Raw genomic sequence first — 20,064 nt, forward strand, 5'->3', positions numbered from 1 at the left:
CTAAACTATTAGCGAATGACATATATGTTCAATTTCGAATTGAATGTTTTAAGGACATATTTGGACATTTTCTAAACTTTTTAAATCGTGAATAAATTAGCTCATTTTTACCTAATCTAAAAAGTGGGTCATTCCGCTATTGAAAAAAAAAAAACTAGTGACCCTTTTAATTCTATAGGAGATTTAATACAAAGCGTCCGGCGCCTAAATGACACTTTTTTGAACCAAAAATTTCAAAAGGGGTTGTGGGATTTGTGGTAGACCAAAATGGGTTAATCGTGGAATGCTACACGATTTACCCATTTCTTAACGATCCCAACATCCCGTCTACGAATTTAAAAAAAAAAAAAGTTTACAAGATAAATCGTGTATTGCTACACGATTTGGCAAAATTCTTTTCGCAAATCGTGTAGTTTAGTATATTTTTTTTTCGTGATTATTTTTGGTTTTTCATGAGAGATGCCATTTGGTTCAATTCAAAATATCAAAAGAAAGTGAAGAAATGGGACTTTACAGTGCAATCACTTTACATTGATTAAAAGTAAAAAAAAAAAAAAATGGTGTTCAAAAAGTACAACTGGTGATCAAAATAAAAATAAAAAGAATAAAAATCCTACTAACTAACTACATATACCTCCACAAGTCTCGGCCAGCATTTATCCCTTTGTCTAAAATTGTAGTTTCAATGTTAGTAGCAAAAACTTGCAGTGGCAACTCGTGCAAAGGTGCACGATTAAAAGGAAAAATTAGAAAAAATTAAAAATACTAAAGGTCAAATCGTGCAGTGGTACACTATTTACCTTGTAATTTTTATTTTTATTTTAAATTCATATACCGGATAGTTAAGAAATGGATAAATCGCCGTAGCATTCCACAATTAATCCATTTTGGTCTACCACAAATCCCAAAACCCCTTTTGGAAATTTTGGTCCAAAAAAGTCCCATTTAGGCGTCAGACTCCAAAGCGTCCTATGTTACTATTGGTCTGTGAACTGCAATTAAAGTGCAACGTGTGATGTGTCGATTAAACGTATAATTACGAGTTTGAATCAACAGCTTGCTATCCAAGAGGTAGAGAGGCAGAGTCGTTATACTTTGGGTTTCCAATTGTGGCGCCGTCTCACGTTCTAATATTTCTCATTTATCAAAAAGAATACGTCGCTCTATTTGTTTAGTTCATGGCCTTGAAGTTTTTCACACAATGTTACAGTCACTTTTCCCATTTCCTGTTTTTTCTTCTATTTGACTTAAAAGAGATTTGCATGGTAAAGAATGAACTATCCAAGTTATTCGAGATAATAATAACAGGCACATACATGGTTTAGTTTAAAGTTACTTAATTATAAATTCACATAAATTTAGAATCACTTAACTCTTGTACGAAAATAAGATCTTCCAGTTTTAAAACGTTAAAAATGGTATAGAGAAGTGTTCTTTTTTTAATATTATTTTATTTTTGTGAGATTGCTGAGTTCGTCTTATCTTTTCTTTGGCCAAATGCAAGTAGCATCTAGTTGGGACAAGCAAAAGAGATGTTCGGCCATACCCATAAGTACCTATACTATGACTAGACGGCCTATGCCCGTGCTGTGCACGAGCCCAACACTTTAGATTATAATACATCTATGTGTATATAGTTGTCTTTAAATAGTGATATTATATATATATATATATATATATATATATATATATATATTATGTTCAAAACACGATTAATATAACATTGTAGTTTGTGCTCCGTATCTAAAACTTTATTATATTAATGTTTGCTACGAATACAAAATCGGCAAATTTATTAATATTTTTTAAAAGAGAAGACTTGTTTAAAATGAAACTATTTTCCTCTCTTTGAGATAAAACAATAGCAATATTTAAGCATCAGTTGATACTTTCAATTTTAATTCGATTAATTTAAAGGTGTAAAATACTTATTATTTTTTATCAAATTTTAATTTAGATAATTCTAATTCAAATTATTAAATTAATTTACATGTTTAAAACGAAATAAAGTAGAAATTGATTTTCTATTTAAATGAAGAAATATTATTTTTTAATTTTTGATAAATATTCTCGGTTTAGCTCATTTTACTTGTCATGTTGTCTTTTGCATGGTTTTTTAAGAAAACGTCGATTAGAATTATAATTTGACTAATTTACCTTATTCATTATTTGATCTCCATTTGATATATTATTTTTTTACGACATTAATCTCTTTTCACATTTATTAGAGTAAGAATAAAAATAAAAAAGTAATTAAATTCTATCTTATTTTAAAATATAAATATTTTAAGTATATTTATTTTAGTAAACATAACAAATAAATGACATGGCGGAATAGCAAATACAACAGTTTAATATCTAGATTAGATCTCACGCTAATATAAAAAAAAATTGTATGGTTTGATTATTTAACCTTTTGAAGAAAAGCAATTTCATTTGCTCCCACTAATGGATTGATACACACGTGACAATGAATCCATCATTATTGACTTAATGAGATACTTTGGAAATTACATGAATATTGTTTGATTTTTTTAATATGGGGTGTACTTTTTTTTTGACATTATTAATTTGCACTATTTTTATGCACACACACATATATATATATATATATATATATATATATATACTATGTTCAAAACACAATTAATATAACATTGTAGTTTGCACTCCGTATCTAAAACTTTATTATATTAGTGTTTACTACGAATACAAAGTCTGCACTTTTTTGTTTGTTTTTGATATTGCATGATTTTGTTAATATGGGGTCCACTTTTTTTTACCGTGAGTTTGGAGATGGTGGGTTCCACTTTTTTTTTTTTATATTGCTTGATGTTGTTTAGTATGGGGTGCACTTTTTTTTTTTGGACATTATTAGTTTGCACTATTTTTATGCATATAATATATATACATATAGTATGTTCAAAACACGATTAATATAACATTATAATTTATGCTCCGTATCTTAAACTTTATTATATTAGTGTTTGCTACGAATACAAAGTCTGCACTTTTTTTTTTAACATTATATATTTTTTTTAATATGGGGTTCACTTTTTGTTTTTTTTGATATTGCTTGATTTTGTTAATATGGGGTTCACTTTTTTTTTCTCATGAGTTTGGAGATGGTGAGTTCCACTTTTTTTCCTTCCTTTTTTTTTTATTGCTGGGTGTTATTTAGTATGGGGCCCACATTTTTTTTAAGGGACAACGGATGACGAAGCATAACCCATGCTTTATATAGTTTTTTTTTTTATTTTATTTTTATTTTTTATATTACTTGGTGTTATTTAGTATGGGGCCCACCCTTTTGGACATTATTAGTTTGCACTATTTTTGTGCATATATATATATATATATATATATATATACTATGTTCAAAACATGATTAATATAACATTGTAGTTTGTACTCCGTATCTAAAACTTTATTATATTAATGTTTACTACGAATACAAAGTTTGCATTTTTTTTTTGACATTTTTTTTAATATGGGAATCACTTTTTTTTTTGATATTTTTTTATTTTGTTAATATGCGGTCCACTTTTTTTTTTTTATATTGGTTGATGTTATTTAGTATGGGGTCCACCCTTTATGGGGTGTACTTTTGTTTTTTAGACATTATTAATTTACATTATTTTTATGCATATAATATATATACATATACTATGTTAAAAAAATTAATATAATATTGTAGTTTGTGCTCCGTATCTAAAATTTTATTATATTAGTGTTTGCTACGAATACAAAGTCTGCACTTTTTTTTTAACATTATATTTTTTTTAATATGGGGTTCACTTTTTTTTAACATTGTATTTTTTTTAATATGGGTTCACTTTTTTTTCCGATATTGTTTGATTCATGAGTTTGGAGATGATGAGTTCCACTTTTTTATTTTATTTTATTTTATTATTGCTCGGTGTTATTTAGTATGGGGCCCACCCTTTTTTTAAGGGACAACAGACGACGAAGCATGGGTCTAAACCCATGCTTTATATAGTTTTTTTTTTATATTGCTTGGTGTTGTTTAGTATGGGACCCACCATTTTGGACATTGTTAGTTTGTACTATTTTTATGCACATAATATATATACTATGTTCAAAACACAATTAATATAACATTGTAGTTTGTGCTCCGTATCTAAAACTTTATTATATTAGTGTTTGTTACGAATACAAAGTTTGCACTTTTTTTTTTAACATTGTTTGTTTTTTTTAATATGGGATTCACTTTTTTTTTTTTTAATATTGCTTGATTTTGTCAATATGAGATACTATATTCAAAACACGATTAATATAATATTGTAGTTTGTGCTCCGTATCTAAAACTTTATTATATTAGTGTTTGCTACGAATACAAAGTCTGCACTTTTTTTTTACATTGTTTGTTTTTTTAATATGGGATTCACTTTTTTTGTTATATTGCTTGATTTTGTTAATATGGGATCCACTTTTTTTTCCCGTGAGTTTAGAGATGATGGATTCCACTTTTTTTACTTTTTTTTTTTTTTTAATATTGGTTGATTTTTTTTTTAATATTAATTGATGTTTAATATGAGGACCACACTTTTTTTTTTAAATGCCCAACGGACGACGAAGCATGAGTTGTGACCCATGCTTCTATATAGTAGTAATATCAATCCTTGCATTTTAGTACTCCCTAGTTCTACCGTTCACTTTTGCTTGTCCACGATAAACTTTACACATCTATTAGGAAATAGGAATAAATAAAATATATATTTTATCACAATACTCATATTAATTAGTGTATGAACTTAATGGACTAAAAAAATAATTTGGAATGAGTAATTATGTTATGGCTATAAGAAAAAGAAATAATTTTTCTCTTTATATGTTAAAATTGACAAGTAAAATTGAAAATTTATCTTTAGTATAGTTGAGAAATAAAAGTGAAAATTTATTTTTAGTACAGTGAACAAGTAAAGTAAATGGTGGAAGTACTTCATTTGGACTTTAGGTATGAGTTTCGACGCTTTATTTTGATGTTTAATGTGTACGAACTGAGTTGAACTGATGAAGGCGACAACAAACAAGCTGAGAATAATTAAGCCCGTGTATAATTACAAACTGCCAAGTTGAATCAAAACATTTTTATGGCTAATTAAGCTACTACTAGATACATACCATTAAATAAAAGAGACGAATACATGGGATGACACCAATTACATACTTAACATGAAATTCTTGGGGTTAGCTTTTACATTCCAACATATTAGTAGTCAGTACGTAGTACCTTTTTTTTCTCCCATAACATACAAAAATAGCTACACCGTGCTTTAAGAAGCTTGGTTTTGCTCTTCCCTTCAGCCTGTATAGGGTAACCTGAAACAAAAAAGAAAGATGAATATACATCAAAGGCAGATTCAGGATTTTAAGTTTATGGTGAGGACAATTTAATGGGTTGGGGAAGATAATTTATATACATTAAGCTAAGTGAGTTTCTTAACAAAAATAAGAGTTTTAGCCAAAGTTAGTCAAGGTTAGGCTCTGGGTTCTTTAATAAGATGCGGATTACAATTTATTTTACTTTCACGGGTGTTCAACAAAAATTTTTGTCTAGTTTATATACTAAATATGATGGCAAATGGAGTTGAGTTTTTATACTGGATAGTCTATGCAAGAATTAGTTTTAAAGGTATTATGTATCCAAATTTAAACGGAACCTATATTCAGGTACACACACTAACAATATAGAAGTACAGTATCAGTTTATAGACAATAGCAAATATGCTCGGTAATCTAAAATAAATGTTAACATAATTTTTACGCTATCAGACAACTTGATATTTATGTGTCACTTTTCTATGTTTGTCATACAATGTTTTATCTCAGTTTTACTAATAGTATGACATACTAGTTTTACACTATCGTGCAACTTGATATAGAAGATTATTTGTCTTATTTTTCAGATTATTAGTAATGGCTAAATACTTATAATTTATTCTAAATGATTAATAAACTTTTTTATCTTGTCAATGAGCTAAAGTTCTGGTTGGCATATGATACACCTATAATCTTATTGATATCATTCTGTAAGATTTAAAATAACAAGAAGTACAAAAAATTTGAATTTTTTTTTGTTTTCGTATTTTATTATGTTCTTTTGTAGCAAAGTATCAGGTTAGAATAAGGAAAACTAACCCCAACTTGAGAGAAGTATCAGAACTGTCATCATCTTGAGGAGGAGGGCCAGTAGAGTTACATGCATTTGTGACAGATTCAGATGATTGACCTTCCTCATTACTAAATCCATTTTCTGATTCAAATGCTACTGCTGCTGTTGCGGGATTTTTGTACCCATTATTATTGGATATCTCCATCACCTTCAAAAGGAAAAAAATCCCAATTATATATCAGCAACAACATATAAGTACTTAATTAATGGGTTGAATTAGCTATATCATTTTTTCATTCGCAATGAAGTCCCAATTAATTCGGATTCGCACCGCGTAAGGTCTATTCAAGAGGAGAACACCTCCTACAAAAAAAAAATCATATCCAAAGCCCGAACATGAAATCTCTAGTTGAAACATTGTGTTGTCTTATTTTGGAGTTACTAACTCTACTTTAGCGCACTAACTAATTCCACCAGCAATATTTTGCCCACCAAAGTTTAGGTTGAAGAATCATCTAACATTATTTGTCTCTGCTAGGATTTGAACGTTATTGCTTATGATTTTTCCTCACTTTATTGATCACTATAAAGAGATAATTGCATCTAGACGGTCCCGATAGTGGTACTAATTCTTTTATACAGTCAAATATATGAGTTGATAGACTCTTTGAGGGGAAAAACTACATACCTGTTGCCTCAATTTTTCGTTTTCTTCTGTTAGTTGCATGCCCTGTGGTTTTTCACAACATCAGTCTTGATGAAAACCAAGTAAAATTAAGAAACTGCAAAAAAACTACATTATCAAATCACTTAAAAATATTGTTACTGACCTTTTGTTGAAGCTGGTTGATCTCTCTCATTATTTTATCACCCTGACATATGGACAAAGCAAGTAGTGTAAGATCATTAAAAAGAGGTAATCACGATTTATTATGACGCATCAAATTGCACTGATAATATAAATATAATTTACAGTGTCAATATGGTATAAGTTAATTGCTGACCTTTTTCTCTATGACGCGGCTCAATCCAACTTCAAGAGACTTCTCCAACTGTTGTAACTCTTCAATATTTAGTCCTTGGAGTTCTTCTCCTCTCATTTGCCTTTAAGTATAGGAAATTTGTCAGAGGACTTCTAACATATATTATTATAATTTTTTTTATGTATATTTAGCTAATTTTCACTTTTATTTATATGACATGATGATACTATGAGTTGAACATAAATGAAATAGTGAGGATTCATGCAGTCGATTTAATAATTATTGTTATAATCGTATCAACTTTCCTATATAGATAACTATGAATGTACCTTAATCGATGACCTTTCTCAGAAATTTCCTTGCTTAGTCTGGAGTAGTTGCTATTCTCTACAAGCTGCAAACAGTATAAACAAAATGTTTGCTAAAAAAAAAATCCAAAAATTACAAAGACTAATAAAAAGGAAATTAAGGTTTAAATAAATGGACCAAGAAACTAATTACCTGAAGCTCAAGGGAAGGTTGATCCAATTTCTCCAGATTTTTTGAATGCAAATCACGCCTCTCAAGAATTTCTTTCATGCTTCATGGAAAAGAAGACAATTTAAGATCTCATCTAAAATGACGAACTGAATATTTATCTTTTAGGTAATAAATGATGGTATAAATTTATTTTTAAAACATCGGTGCATAAACATTAAACTCTTTGAAACATGTAAACGTCCACATATCCAATATGGTTTGGACGTAAGCATGACGTCAAACAAAGTAAAAGATGTCTATATAAGCAATTAATTTGTAGAGAAAATTGATCTCGGGTCTAATTCAATTCCAGAAAAAAAAATTGCTTAAGATCATATAAGGAAACAAAATCTCAACTAATGTGGGACAGTTAACACCTCTCTTCCCTCATACGAGGCCTACCCTGACGCCTGGACAACATAATAATAGGGATAGAGCCTAATATCATGTTTAAGAAAATGAACTTTGAATCTAACTTAATTCCAACTCGTCCCTCAACCGATGTGAGACACTGAACAAGCTCATTCAAGAATTTTTTCAATAGTATCCACTGGATCTTACACTGGGTAGTACATGAAATAAAGCTATGACTCATAGAAATGCATAGTAAATTCTGGATTAATAAAGCTGTATTAAGTGAATTTTAGCAATTCATCACAAAGATTACCACTTCAGTTGCTTACTTTTCCCTCCGCCCATATTTACTTGTCTATGTTTGACTTGACACACTCCTATTATTATAAGTCATTTAATGTTCGGAAATGAATTTGAAATAACCAATGCATTAATAATAAGGGTAAACTAGATATAACTAAAGTGGCAAATTATCTCTTGATTTTTCAAACTAAACAAATAAAAATGAATATCTATTTTAGTATAGTGGATGAGTAAAAATATAAAGGGGGAGTAGTTACTTTTGCTGGCATTAAAAGATATACAAAGTGTAATTAATGATACATGCATCAAAATGAATAGAAAAGTGTAATTAAATGTTGGACAGATAATTAAGAAAATAAAAAAGTGCTTGTTTTAACAGCTTAAACTTTTAAAATGAGATGATGGATCACATAGTTCAACATGAGACGTATTAGAGTAAAGATAGATCCTAAGTTCAATTCTTACTACCACCCGTTGTTAAACGAATTTCACCTGTTTAGTCTATGAAAAAAATAGTTAAAATTGAAATGAAACTGAAGTTTATAACTAATTGTTCCTTATATATCATCGACCTTATACAGTTGATTTAAAGTTATATGATGAGCTCTTTTACAAACCCAGCAACTATACATTAACTACCTCAACTTCAGGTCACCCCTTGTTGGAATGGTTTTGTTATAAAGTAGTTGTTCGGACTTTATGAAAATATTGTTGTATTCATAGTGGATCTTTTAAAAATGTTTAACTTTTAAAAAGTCGGCCACTGAAAAAATCGAGTACCATAGGTAAGTAACCTTTCATCCTTAATCAAAGTCCATATAAATTAAATCAAGGGATGATAAGTTAAACACCTTTCGTGAAAAAGTCATATAGAAGATTATACTATATGGATAAGTCAAAACATATTTTTATACATAACAGTTACAGTTTAAAAAAAAAACATATTTTTATACATAAATATCAAATTCTGAACACCCTTATCAAAATTCCTAACCTAGTCACTATTAAATTAAAGGTCTCGGATTCAACTCCTAATCACCTTTGATATAGAGCTCTATACTTAAAATGGGACCAACTCTCAACGCAAATTCGGATTAGCTGAATCACAAGACGTGTAACAAACCAAAAAGAAAAGTTAAATAAATATACAACACAATAACTTCAACGAGAATAACTACCAAAGTAAGGAATAGTTTCTATATATTCTGGATCAGAGTCCGCAAATTAAGTGACACAAAAGAAAAAAAAAATGGAACAAAAAAAAAGCAGGTTTCATGCACAGAATCTGTACGTGAAAGGACCAAACTGTACCTTCTTTTTTAAGCTATCAAAATCACATTTTTTTTCATACTTTGGGCAAAGATTAGTCATGTTTCAAAATCCCGAAATATCAATATTTTATATAAAACTTAATATCTTTTTTGCGTACAATTATCGACTCATTACATCAAGTATAACTAAACGTTTGGATCGTCGTAAGGTGCCCCGAAGTAAGTTTTGTTTGTTTGAAAACTTGTTATAGGGTTTTGATCTAAGTGTTTTATTATTTGTCAAATCGGATGTACAAATGAAAATATTTTGATCTACCTTTAATTTTTTATATTATGTTGTTATTTTTCGTCTTTGCTATATTTTGTGTAATTCGCATTTTCTTAATGTAATGTGTATTGTTTGGAAACTTGTTATCTTTAAATATTATATTTGAATGTACAAATATAAATATTTTATTTAACAATAATTCATCCAATACAAGAGGTTTATACTAATTCAAAAATAATTCATTCCATTAAATTACAATACTAATTCAAAGCAATACATTACTAAATTACAATAACAATACAATATTCAAGTTCTAGAAGAGCCTTTATTACTTCGAGACTTGCTTGTACCGCCACGGCCTTGTTGCCCACACGAACGTTTGTCATGATCATATTGCTTACATGTAGATCACTTGCGAGAGTAAGTTCTTTCACTAACATCCACTTGATTGGGTCTACGACTCCGTGAGTTAATGCCCAATTTCTTGATGTAATCCTTGTTGGCAACCATAAAAAACGACTCGTTTAGCCAATAAGCTTCATTACCAAGTGCGTGAAATTGATCGGAATATGCTTTAAGGTAACTGTGGACCTTGTATTCCCCCGCCACATAACTTGTTACCGTTTTTGCCATGCTGTGTTCTCATGCTGTAAAGTGCTTCGAGAGAATGGCAAAAACGGTAACAAATTATGTGACGGGGGAATACAAGGTTCACAGTTACCTTAAAACATATTCCGACCAATTCCACTCACTTGGTAATGAAGCTTATTGGCCAAACGAGTCGTTTTTTTATGGTTGCCAACAAAGATTATATCAAGAAATTAGGCATTAACTCACGAAGTCGTAGACCCAATCAAATGGATGTTAGTGAAAGAACTTACTCTCGCAAGTGCTCTACATGTAAGCAATATGACTATGACAAGCGTTCGTGTGGGCAACAAGGCCGTGGTGGTACAAACACGTCTCGAAGTAATAGAGCCTCTAGAACTTGAATGTTGTATTGTTATTGTCATTTAGTAATGTATTGCTTTGAATTAGTATTGTAATTTAATGGAATGAATTATTTTTGAATTAGTATAAACCTCTTGTATTGAATGAATTATTGTTAAATAAAATATTTATATTCGTACATTCAAATATAATATTTAAACATAAAGATAACAAGTTTCTAAACAATACAAAATACACATTACATTAAAAAAATGCGGATTACACAAAAGATAGCAAAGACAAAAAAGAAAAATAACAACATAATATAAAAAATTAAAGATAGATCAAAATATTTTTATTTGTACATCCGATTTGACTAAATAATAAAACACTTAGATCAAAACCCTATAATAAGTTTCCAAACAAACAAAACTTACTTCGGGACACTTTACAACCCCTAAAACGATGATCCAAACGTTTAGTTATACTTGATGTAATGAGCCGACATTATTGTACGCAAAAAAAGATATTAAGTTCTATAAAAAATATTGATATTTCGGGATTTTGAAACATGACTAATCTTTGCCCAAAGTATGAAAAAAAGTTATTTTGATAACTTAAAAAAAGGGTAGCCTCTTTCACGTACAGATTATGTGCATGAAACCTACTTTTATAACTTCTTCTTTTTTTATGTTATTTTGGTTCCATTTTTTTTTATTTTTTTTTTGTGTTATTTAAGTCGCGGACTCATCTGGATCATGTAGTAACTAAGCTGAAAACCAATAGCTCATCAAATTTGTTCCTTTTAGCCTATACCATACTATAATCCAAATGGCAAATCATAGAATTCCTAAAATATGCTCTCTTTTTTTCTTTCCCTAGTGAAAAGAGGTTTGTCCTATCCGCCATTGATAGTGTTTCATGATAAAGCTTATTTTAATTTTAGATAAGATATTATTGCCTTTCTGAAACAGATAAGATGTGGTGTCCCTTTCGAAAACCAGCTTTTATTCGTTTTTTGCTTATCGCACGTTGCATTGCAGGTCGCAACTCAAGAAGTTAATGAGAAAATATAAGATTTTAAGATATATGCACTAATAATGTGATCATCCGTTTAATTTAATCAACGGATCAATTATAACAGGTTATTACTTTATTTTTCTGATTAACGCACGTCGTGACAAACTTGCTATCATAATTTACCTATTGTTATTTGTTATGAGTTAGTTTAACCTAATAATGTGAAAATTTTATATACGGTATTGTGCAGAACTTAAACTCTACAAATATAATTATACTTATGTTGCACGGATCTCTTAATAATGTCATTGACTGCGTGTCGTATCATCCAAAAATATGTATTTTTGAAAGATCCGATATAAGAGCAACAATATTTTTAGAGAATCCGAGCAACATAAATTATTATAACCACTCACTTACTTGCTACACCACTCATTTCATCTTTGTGCTTTTGTGTATATTCTTTCTTTTTTTACAAAGATTTTGTTCATTATTGCTTTGTTTTTTTTTTTTTTTTTGCAAAACTACAAAATTCGAGTTTTTCCATCAATTACCTGCTCAAAAATAGAGTCAATAAATAGCACAAAATGGAAAGTTTCTTGAGGTGGGTTTCTTAGCTAGCAGCTAAATGTGGAAAGGGTTTATGTTATGTGACTATCATTGTCCAAAACATGTTATAAATTTATAACTCATATATCTAAAAATTCATTTAATACGTCTAAATAATCCATTCAGACCACAATAAGTAGAAAAATTATAGTCTGAAACCCATAAACTAAAATTCTGAATCCGAGTATGAACTATAACTTAAATCATATAGGATACTTTTCCTGTTCTGAATGATTCCTCTCAATCATGAGTAACTAAACAACACCTTTTTGGATTACCCAAAAAAATAAGTTTAATTCTTTCACAAAAATAACTAAGATTATATGTACCTGGAGCTAGAATACTCAAATAGTTTGCCAGTAGATGAGAAAATGATGAGAGCAACATCAGCATCACAAAGAACTGAAAGTTCTTCAGCTTTCTTGAAAAGCCCTCTTCTTCTCTTTGAGAATGTCACTTGCCTTGCTGTTGAGTTATCTATTTTCTTGATCTGAATTTTCTCTCTAGCCATGGTTTTTTTAATTTTTAATCTCCTTAATTTTCCAAAAATAGAACAGAAAGAGAGTACTCAAGAGAGAAGAGGGAACAAGGAATAAACCAGAATATAAAGAAAGGTTTTTGTGTTGGTAAGAAACTAAGTAGTGGTCTATGTGTGACCTAATTGTAGACGGGTGGCGAGTGATATAGATTGACAAGGCTTTCTAATTATAGAGATTGTGTATATAAGGGGCAAAAAAGGATTTAAACTTTTTACACTGTAGTTGGTAATTAAGTTTATTTTCTAATTATGTTACTTCCTATGTCCTAATTTATCGATCACACTTTGCTTTTTATGTCCTAATTTATCTATCACACTTTGCTTTTTAATCTAATCAAAAATGATTTTTATTTTTTGATATTTTAAAATAATTTAATTATTTCTCGTTTTATCCTTAATGAGAAGATTTATAGTCACATAAATGTTTAAAATTTGATTTAGACCACAAGTTTTTAGAAGAAAAATCGCTAAATTCCCTGCTTAGTTAGATGGAGACACTCAAATTGGAACGGATGGAGTACTAATCTCACTTTTTTTTATTGACGGCTATTTATAGTTATTTTTAAGATAATCTAATAGTGTAAATTTTATGCCACTTTGATGGTGAAGGAGTCCAACTTCCACACACATACAACATATAGAATCTTTATGCTATCAGATTATCTAGAAGAATATTACATATAACCAAATTAGTCAAAAAAAAATTGCCAAAAAATTTAAGGGAACAAAAACCGTAGAGAGAAATAGAAAAGGTGAATAAAAAAAGAGAGAAGCTTTGGGCCAGGACAGTAAAAACAGCCCTTATTTGGCCATTAATTTTGGAATTTCGGTTCCAGGTACTGAGGGAAGACAAAGACTTGTCTTTGTATGAAGAGTCCGGAACCAAAATGCCCCAAAAACAATATTTTGAACCAAAATATCTCAATAAAAAAAAAAGTTACCAAAGTACTCATAGCGTAGTATTTTACTGCGCTATAGCACTAATGGAGACGGAGCCGTTAAGTGCTATAGCAGTATTTTACTGCGTTATAGAAAAAAATTATTTTTTTTGGTACTTCTATAACGCAGTAAAATACTGCGTTATAGAAGTACCAAAAAAAAAAATTCTTTCTATAACGCAGTAAAATTCTGCGTTATAGAAGTACCAATTTTTTTTTTCTATAACGCAGTAAAATACTGCGTTATATAAACAGTACAAAAAAAAAATTGGCCAACTTTATTTTTTGCAACACTTAGTGTTATTTTTCATACTTTGACCAATAATTAGTCGGGTGTCAAGATTCCGAAACGTCAATATTTTATATAGAACCTGATATTTTTTTCTGCGTACAATAATGTAGGCTCAATACATCAAGGATACGTAGAGGTTCGGATCATCATTTTAGGGGTTGAAAAGGTGCCCGAAGTAAGTTTTGTTTGAAAAAACTTAGTGTTTTTTCCATACTTTGACCAATGATTAGTCGTGTGTCAAGACTCCGAAACGTCAATATTTTATATAGAACCTGATATTTTTTTCTGCTTACAATAATGTAGGCTCAATACATCAAGGATACGTAGACGTTCGGATAGTCATTTTAGGGGTTGAAAAGGTACCCGAAGTAAGTTTTGTTTGGAAACTTTAGGGTGCTTTATTTTTTAAGATTTTGATTTAAGCGTGTTATTTTTTAATCAAGACATAACTTTATTTTGAATATAAATATAATTCTAAAAAATATAGGGACAAAAACTAGTTGTAAAGTCGTCAAACTTTAGATGGTCATAACTTTGCGCTCGGACGTCCGTTTTACGCGTTTTGTTTTTTTGAACTTGCTTATTTTTTCGAGATCTATGCGGACAAACCGCCACAAGGCGGTTTGGCCGAGCCGATTTAAAAAAAAAAGTCTTTTATCCCATTCAATTTCGATTTCCCCCAAATTGGCTGAAATTTTCAGTTTTATTTACTTATAAGATGATGATACGCAATAAATTTCAACGTAAAAATCCCGGGGTAATGTAGCTGTGAATGTCAATTTCACTTCTACGGTTTCAATTTTTGAAAATAAAGCTGACTAATTTTCTCGACATATAAAGTTGACTAAAATAACCTTACAGTCAAACACTAAATTTTTTCAAACAAAACTTACTTCGGGCACCTTTTCAACCCCTAAAATGACGATCCGAACGTCTACGTATCCTTGATGTATTGGGCCTACATTATTGTACACAGAAAAAAATATCAGGTTCTATATAAAATATTGACGTTTCGGAATTTTGACACATGACTAATTATTGGTCAAAGTATGGAAAATAACACTAAGTGTTGCAAAAAATAAAGTTGGCCAATTTTTTTTTTGTACTGTTTATATAACGCAGTATTTTACTGCGTTATAGAAAAAAAAAATTGGTACTTCTATAACGCAGTATTTTACTGCGTTATAGAAAGAATTTTTTTTTGATACTTCTATAACGCAGTATTTTACTGCGCTATGGGTATTTTGGTAACTTTTTTTTGTGTTGGGGTATTTTGGTTCAAAATATTTTTTTTGGGGCATTTTGGTTCCGGACTCTTGTATGAAATCCACCCAATTTAGACACTGGGTTTCTAATAAAGTAAGATAGGGATAGATCTTAAAAAAACTTTAAATTAATAAACACTTATAACATGTTATATTTATTTTTTCATATATGTATTTATCAGTAGATAATTGTAATTAAGTGATATCCTTTTTACATTAATTTTTAATAACTAAATTACTTAATACTTTTTAATAGAAGTATGTGTCAGTGTATTTGGTTTGGGGCCAGGGTCAGTAGTTATACTGCTGTGTGTTTGGTTTAGTTTTACGGAAAAAAGAGCTGTTGAGGGAAAAAGAGGCCAATCAGTGAAAGAATATTTTTAATTGATGATCTCGAGAAACAGAACAAAACTTTGTGTTTTACTAATTAAAGAAAATATTAAAGTATTCTGAAAAAGTAAAAGTACAACCGGTCACAAATTAAAAAGACAAAAGAAGTAGAAACAATAAGTTTGCCCTGTGGGTTTTCACTATTCATTCAAGGGCGTAGTTTATCTCCAAGTAAAACTTACGGAAAAAGCTTAAATATATAATATAATTATTGAAAATGACTCATTTATGTCACTCGTTAATAATTTGGCTCATTTATTCCACCGAACTATAGGAAATGACTTATTTATGTCATCGAACTTTAGGAAATGGCTCATTTATGCCACTCATCAATAGTTTGACTCATTTATGTCATCACCCGTTACCAAAATGACTCATCGATGTCATTTTTCATTAACGTCGATTTTATAATACCAAATATGACACGTGGCCTCCAATTAGAGGTCTACGTCATTTAATTAAAGCAGTCCAATTTTAAATATCAAATTAATAAAAAATCCGACCCATACACCTTACCCACCCACAACCATAATCTAGTTGGAGGCCACCTATCATATATGGTATTGTAAAACTAACTTTAATGAAATATGATATGGATGAGTCATTTTGATAACAGGGGATGGTATAAATGTGTCAAACTATTGACGAGTGGCATAAATGAGTCATTTCCTATAGTTCGATGGCATAAATGAGTCGTTTCCTATAGTTCGATGGAATAAATAAGTCAAACTATTGACGAGTGATATAAATGAGTCATTTCTAATAGTTGGATGACATATTTGAGTCTTTTCCGTAAAACTTATGAGGGACCAGACAACCAAAACCAAACTCTTTTTGTTTCTCTCTTTTTCTTTGTTTTTCTTCTTATAATTTTTATTCTTATATTTATTGGCTCAGTCCTTTTTTGCCATTTCAAAATGGTTTCTTTCTCTTGGAGAACTAGGAAAGAAGCTTAGCGCTAGTAAAGATTATAGGAGTATATGTAAGTATTTTACCTGCAAGGTAGTAGCAAGTATTCTTTCATTCTTAATTAAAGGTTTCAGGTTCGAGTTTTGCCTGATACGATATCGCATATGTTAGGAGCACATTACCCCTAATGTGAATTTTCCGAGGCGAATCCAAATTTAGTTAAGTCTCAATCAATATCAGACACTGATGAAAAACAAAAGAAAAAGGATTATATGTATTCTTATTTTCTGCTTATAGAATCTCTTATAATTATCTTTCACCTCAAACATTCTTCTTTCACTAACGATATTTTTATGGTGAAAAAAATAATCAATTCACACAATGCACCTTTTCTATACTTTGTTGGTATATTTGGACTTTAAAATTGCTCATGGTCATTCTTCAAATTATTGCATAGGAGCATAAGGCATATATATAAATGGAGTGCATGGACTTACCTCCGGTCACTGACGATTGGGCCGTTCAGGCTTTCACTCAAGGGCTCAATTCAAGAAGCTCGATTACGTCTATACACAACAGGTATCAATCAAAGATCAGGGTCGAAGATGATAAGATTCTGAGGGCCACTTCGGTATCATGGCGTTCTGGAAGAGGGAGTGACTGATTGAAGAGGGCGGCAGATCGGGATTCCAGATCATCGTATGACAGGTACCAACCTTACCCGCTCGATCGAAGGGGAAACGGGCGCAACAACAAATCGGACAAGAATGATAGGAGAAATGATCGAAGGAACGATTGAGGCCAAAGTAGTCGGGGACTGATAAACAGAAATGCTGTCGATAGAGCCTCGGGAAACAGAGAAACTCCAAGGTTATCCGAGTATAGTTTATGCGTAGATGTAGCGACCATAGCGGCGGCCGTTATCCGTAACAGAGAAACAAGGCATCCAAGACCATTTTAATCTGATCCAGAGAAGCGGGATGAAAGCCTTCTTTGCAAATACCATCACACTCACGGCCATCGAACCGAAGGTTGTCGGTAGCTGAGAGAGGAGGTTGCCCGTCTGTTCAATTTGGGACACCTTCGAGAATTCCTAAGTGAACGAGCAAAACCCCATTTCAAGAACGTGGACTCCAACAAGCAGGATAGGCCGGAAGAGCCTCAGCGGGTGATACACATGATCATGGGAGGAACGGACGCTCCCATTGGGCCGGTTGTAAATTGCACCAAGATTTTCATAACAAGGGAAAAGCGTATTCGGAATGACGACCCCGACGGTCCTATCTCGTTTAGTGACGAGGACATGGAAGGCATCGCCCAGCCTCATAAAGACCTACTGGTAATATCTGTCTTTGTCAATAAATTTAGAATCAAATGTGTGCTAATTGATCCAGTAGCTCGGCTAATATATCCGATAGATAGTCATCGAGCAGCTGGGACTACTAGATAGCATCGTGCCAGCAATACGAGTCCTCAATGGATTCAACATGGCATGCGAGACGACGAAAGGTGAGATCCCTTTACCGATCAACATGGCAGGAACTACCCAGCAAAGAAAATTTTATGTGATAGAGGGAGACATGGGATACAATGCATTGCTGGGAAGACCGTGGATTCACCTCGTGAGAGCGGTCCCCTCAACTATGCATCAGGTATTGAAATTCCCGACCCCAGAAGGTATCAAAACCGTCTGTGGTGAACAGCAGGCCTCAAAGGAAATGTTCGCGGTGGAAGAATCTGTTAAGATTATAAAGGTGCTGGATCGGAATGAAGTGAAGAATGCCAGACGAAGAGTTAAAGTTTGGAGTGCCGAGGACCTTTGTGGTGCCCGATGATTCAGATGCCACAAAATCCACGGTCGAAGAATTTGAGCAAATCACACTGTTCGCACACCCATCGGATAAGAAGGTATACCTGGGCACAGGGTTAACCCCCGAGCTCAGGAAAAAATTTATTGAATTTCTTAAAGATAACTCAGATTGCTTTGCTTGGTCCCGTTTAGACATGACAGGTATTCCACCGGATGTGAAACATACAAGTCGAGCCTGGATCCCAGTTTTCCCCCCGTCAAACAAAAGCGGAGGCCACAGCCCGAGGTAAAACATGCATTCGTCAAAGATGAGGTAACCAAGCTCCTTAACATAGGGTCTATTCGAGAGGTAAAATACCCAGATTGGTTAGCTAACGTAGTAGTAGTGCCTAAAATGGGAAATAAGTTTAGAATGTGTGTAGATTATAAAGATTTAAACATGGCTTGCCCGAAGGATTCATTTCCTTTACCCAGCATCGATCGCATGATCGACGCTATTGCGGGTCACGACACGCTGAGTTTCCTCGATGCATACTCCAGGTACAACTAAATACAAATGGACCCGGAGGATCGAGAGAAAACCTCTTTCATAACTAGGTCTAGCATATATTGTTATAATGTAAAGCCCGTCGGCTTAAAAAATGCCGGTGCCACCTATCAGCGGCTAGTCTACCGCATGTTTGAACACCAAATAGGGAAATCAATGGAAGTTTATATAGATGACATGATCGTTAAGTCCCTGCGAGCAGAGGACAATTTGAAATTTTTGCAGGAAACTTTCAGCATATTAAGGAGGTAAACATAAAGCTACCCAAAAAAATGTGCCTTCGGAGTCAAATCGAGTAAGTTTCATGGATTCATGGTATCAAATCGGGGGAGCGGAATCAAACCGGATAAGATAAAGGCAATTGAAGATATCACCGTGATAAACGACATCAAAAGGGTACAAAGACTGACATGACGGGTAGCTGATTTAAGCCGATTCATCTCTAGATCCTCGGATAAAAGTCATCGATTTTTCTCGTTGCTAAAGAAAAAGACTGAATTTGCATGGACCCCCGAATGTCAGATGGCCTTAACATAACTTAAAAGGTACTTATCAAGTCCGCCTCTACTCCACACGCCAATAGCGAACAAGCAGTTGTATCTATACTTGGCAGTGTCCGAGATAGCGGTGAGCGGTGTCCTGGTTCGAGAGGAGAAAGGTACGGAATACCCGGTTTACTATGTAAGTAGAACCGTCGGTGAAGCCGAAACCAGGTACCCACACTTAGAAAAACTCGCTTTGGCTTTATTGAACGCATCTACAAAATTAAAACCTTACTTTCAGAGTCATCCCATATGCGTCGTAACGTCATACCCCCTAAGGAATGTCATGAATAAACCCGAACTCTCAGACTGACTAGCAAAGTGGGCTGTGGAGATTAGCGGGTATGATATTGAATACAAACCCCGAACCGCAATCAAATCCCAAATACTGGCGGATTTCGTGGCCGATTTTGCACCAGTCATGATCCCCGAGGTCGATA

At 32.0% G+C, this 20,064-nt stretch overlaps 1 protein-coding gene across 1 annotated transcript; it reads right to left on the minus strand.

Annotated features, from left to right (window-relative positions):
- Nucleotides 1-5,037: 5,037 nt before the first annotated feature.
- LOC132615390 (MADS-box protein JOINTLESS) lies at nucleotides 5,038-13,070 on the minus strand. Its single transcript, XM_060329996.1, has 8 exons — nucleotides 12,723-13,070; nucleotides 7,621-7,699; nucleotides 7,449-7,513; nucleotides 7,141-7,240; nucleotides 6,967-7,008; nucleotides 6,825-6,866; nucleotides 6,163-6,344; nucleotides 5,038-5,343 (listed from the first exon to the last, which is right to left on the minus strand). Exons 1-8 carry the CDS (start codon nucleotides 12,902-12,904, stop codon nucleotides 5,325-5,327), a joined length of 711 nt encoding a protein of 236 aa, XP_060185979.1. The 5' UTR covers nucleotides 12,905-13,070; the 3' UTR covers nucleotides 5,038-5,324.
- Between the last annotated feature and the right edge of the window lie 6,994 nt (nucleotides 13,071-20,064).

This window comes from Lycium barbarum, chromosome 10, assembly GCF_019175385.1.
Source record: "Lycium barbarum isolate Lr01 chromosome 10, ASM1917538v2, whole genome shotgun sequence".
Lineage (NCBI taxonomy): Eukaryota > Viridiplantae > Streptophyta > Magnoliopsida > Solanales > Solanaceae > Lycium > Lycium barbarum.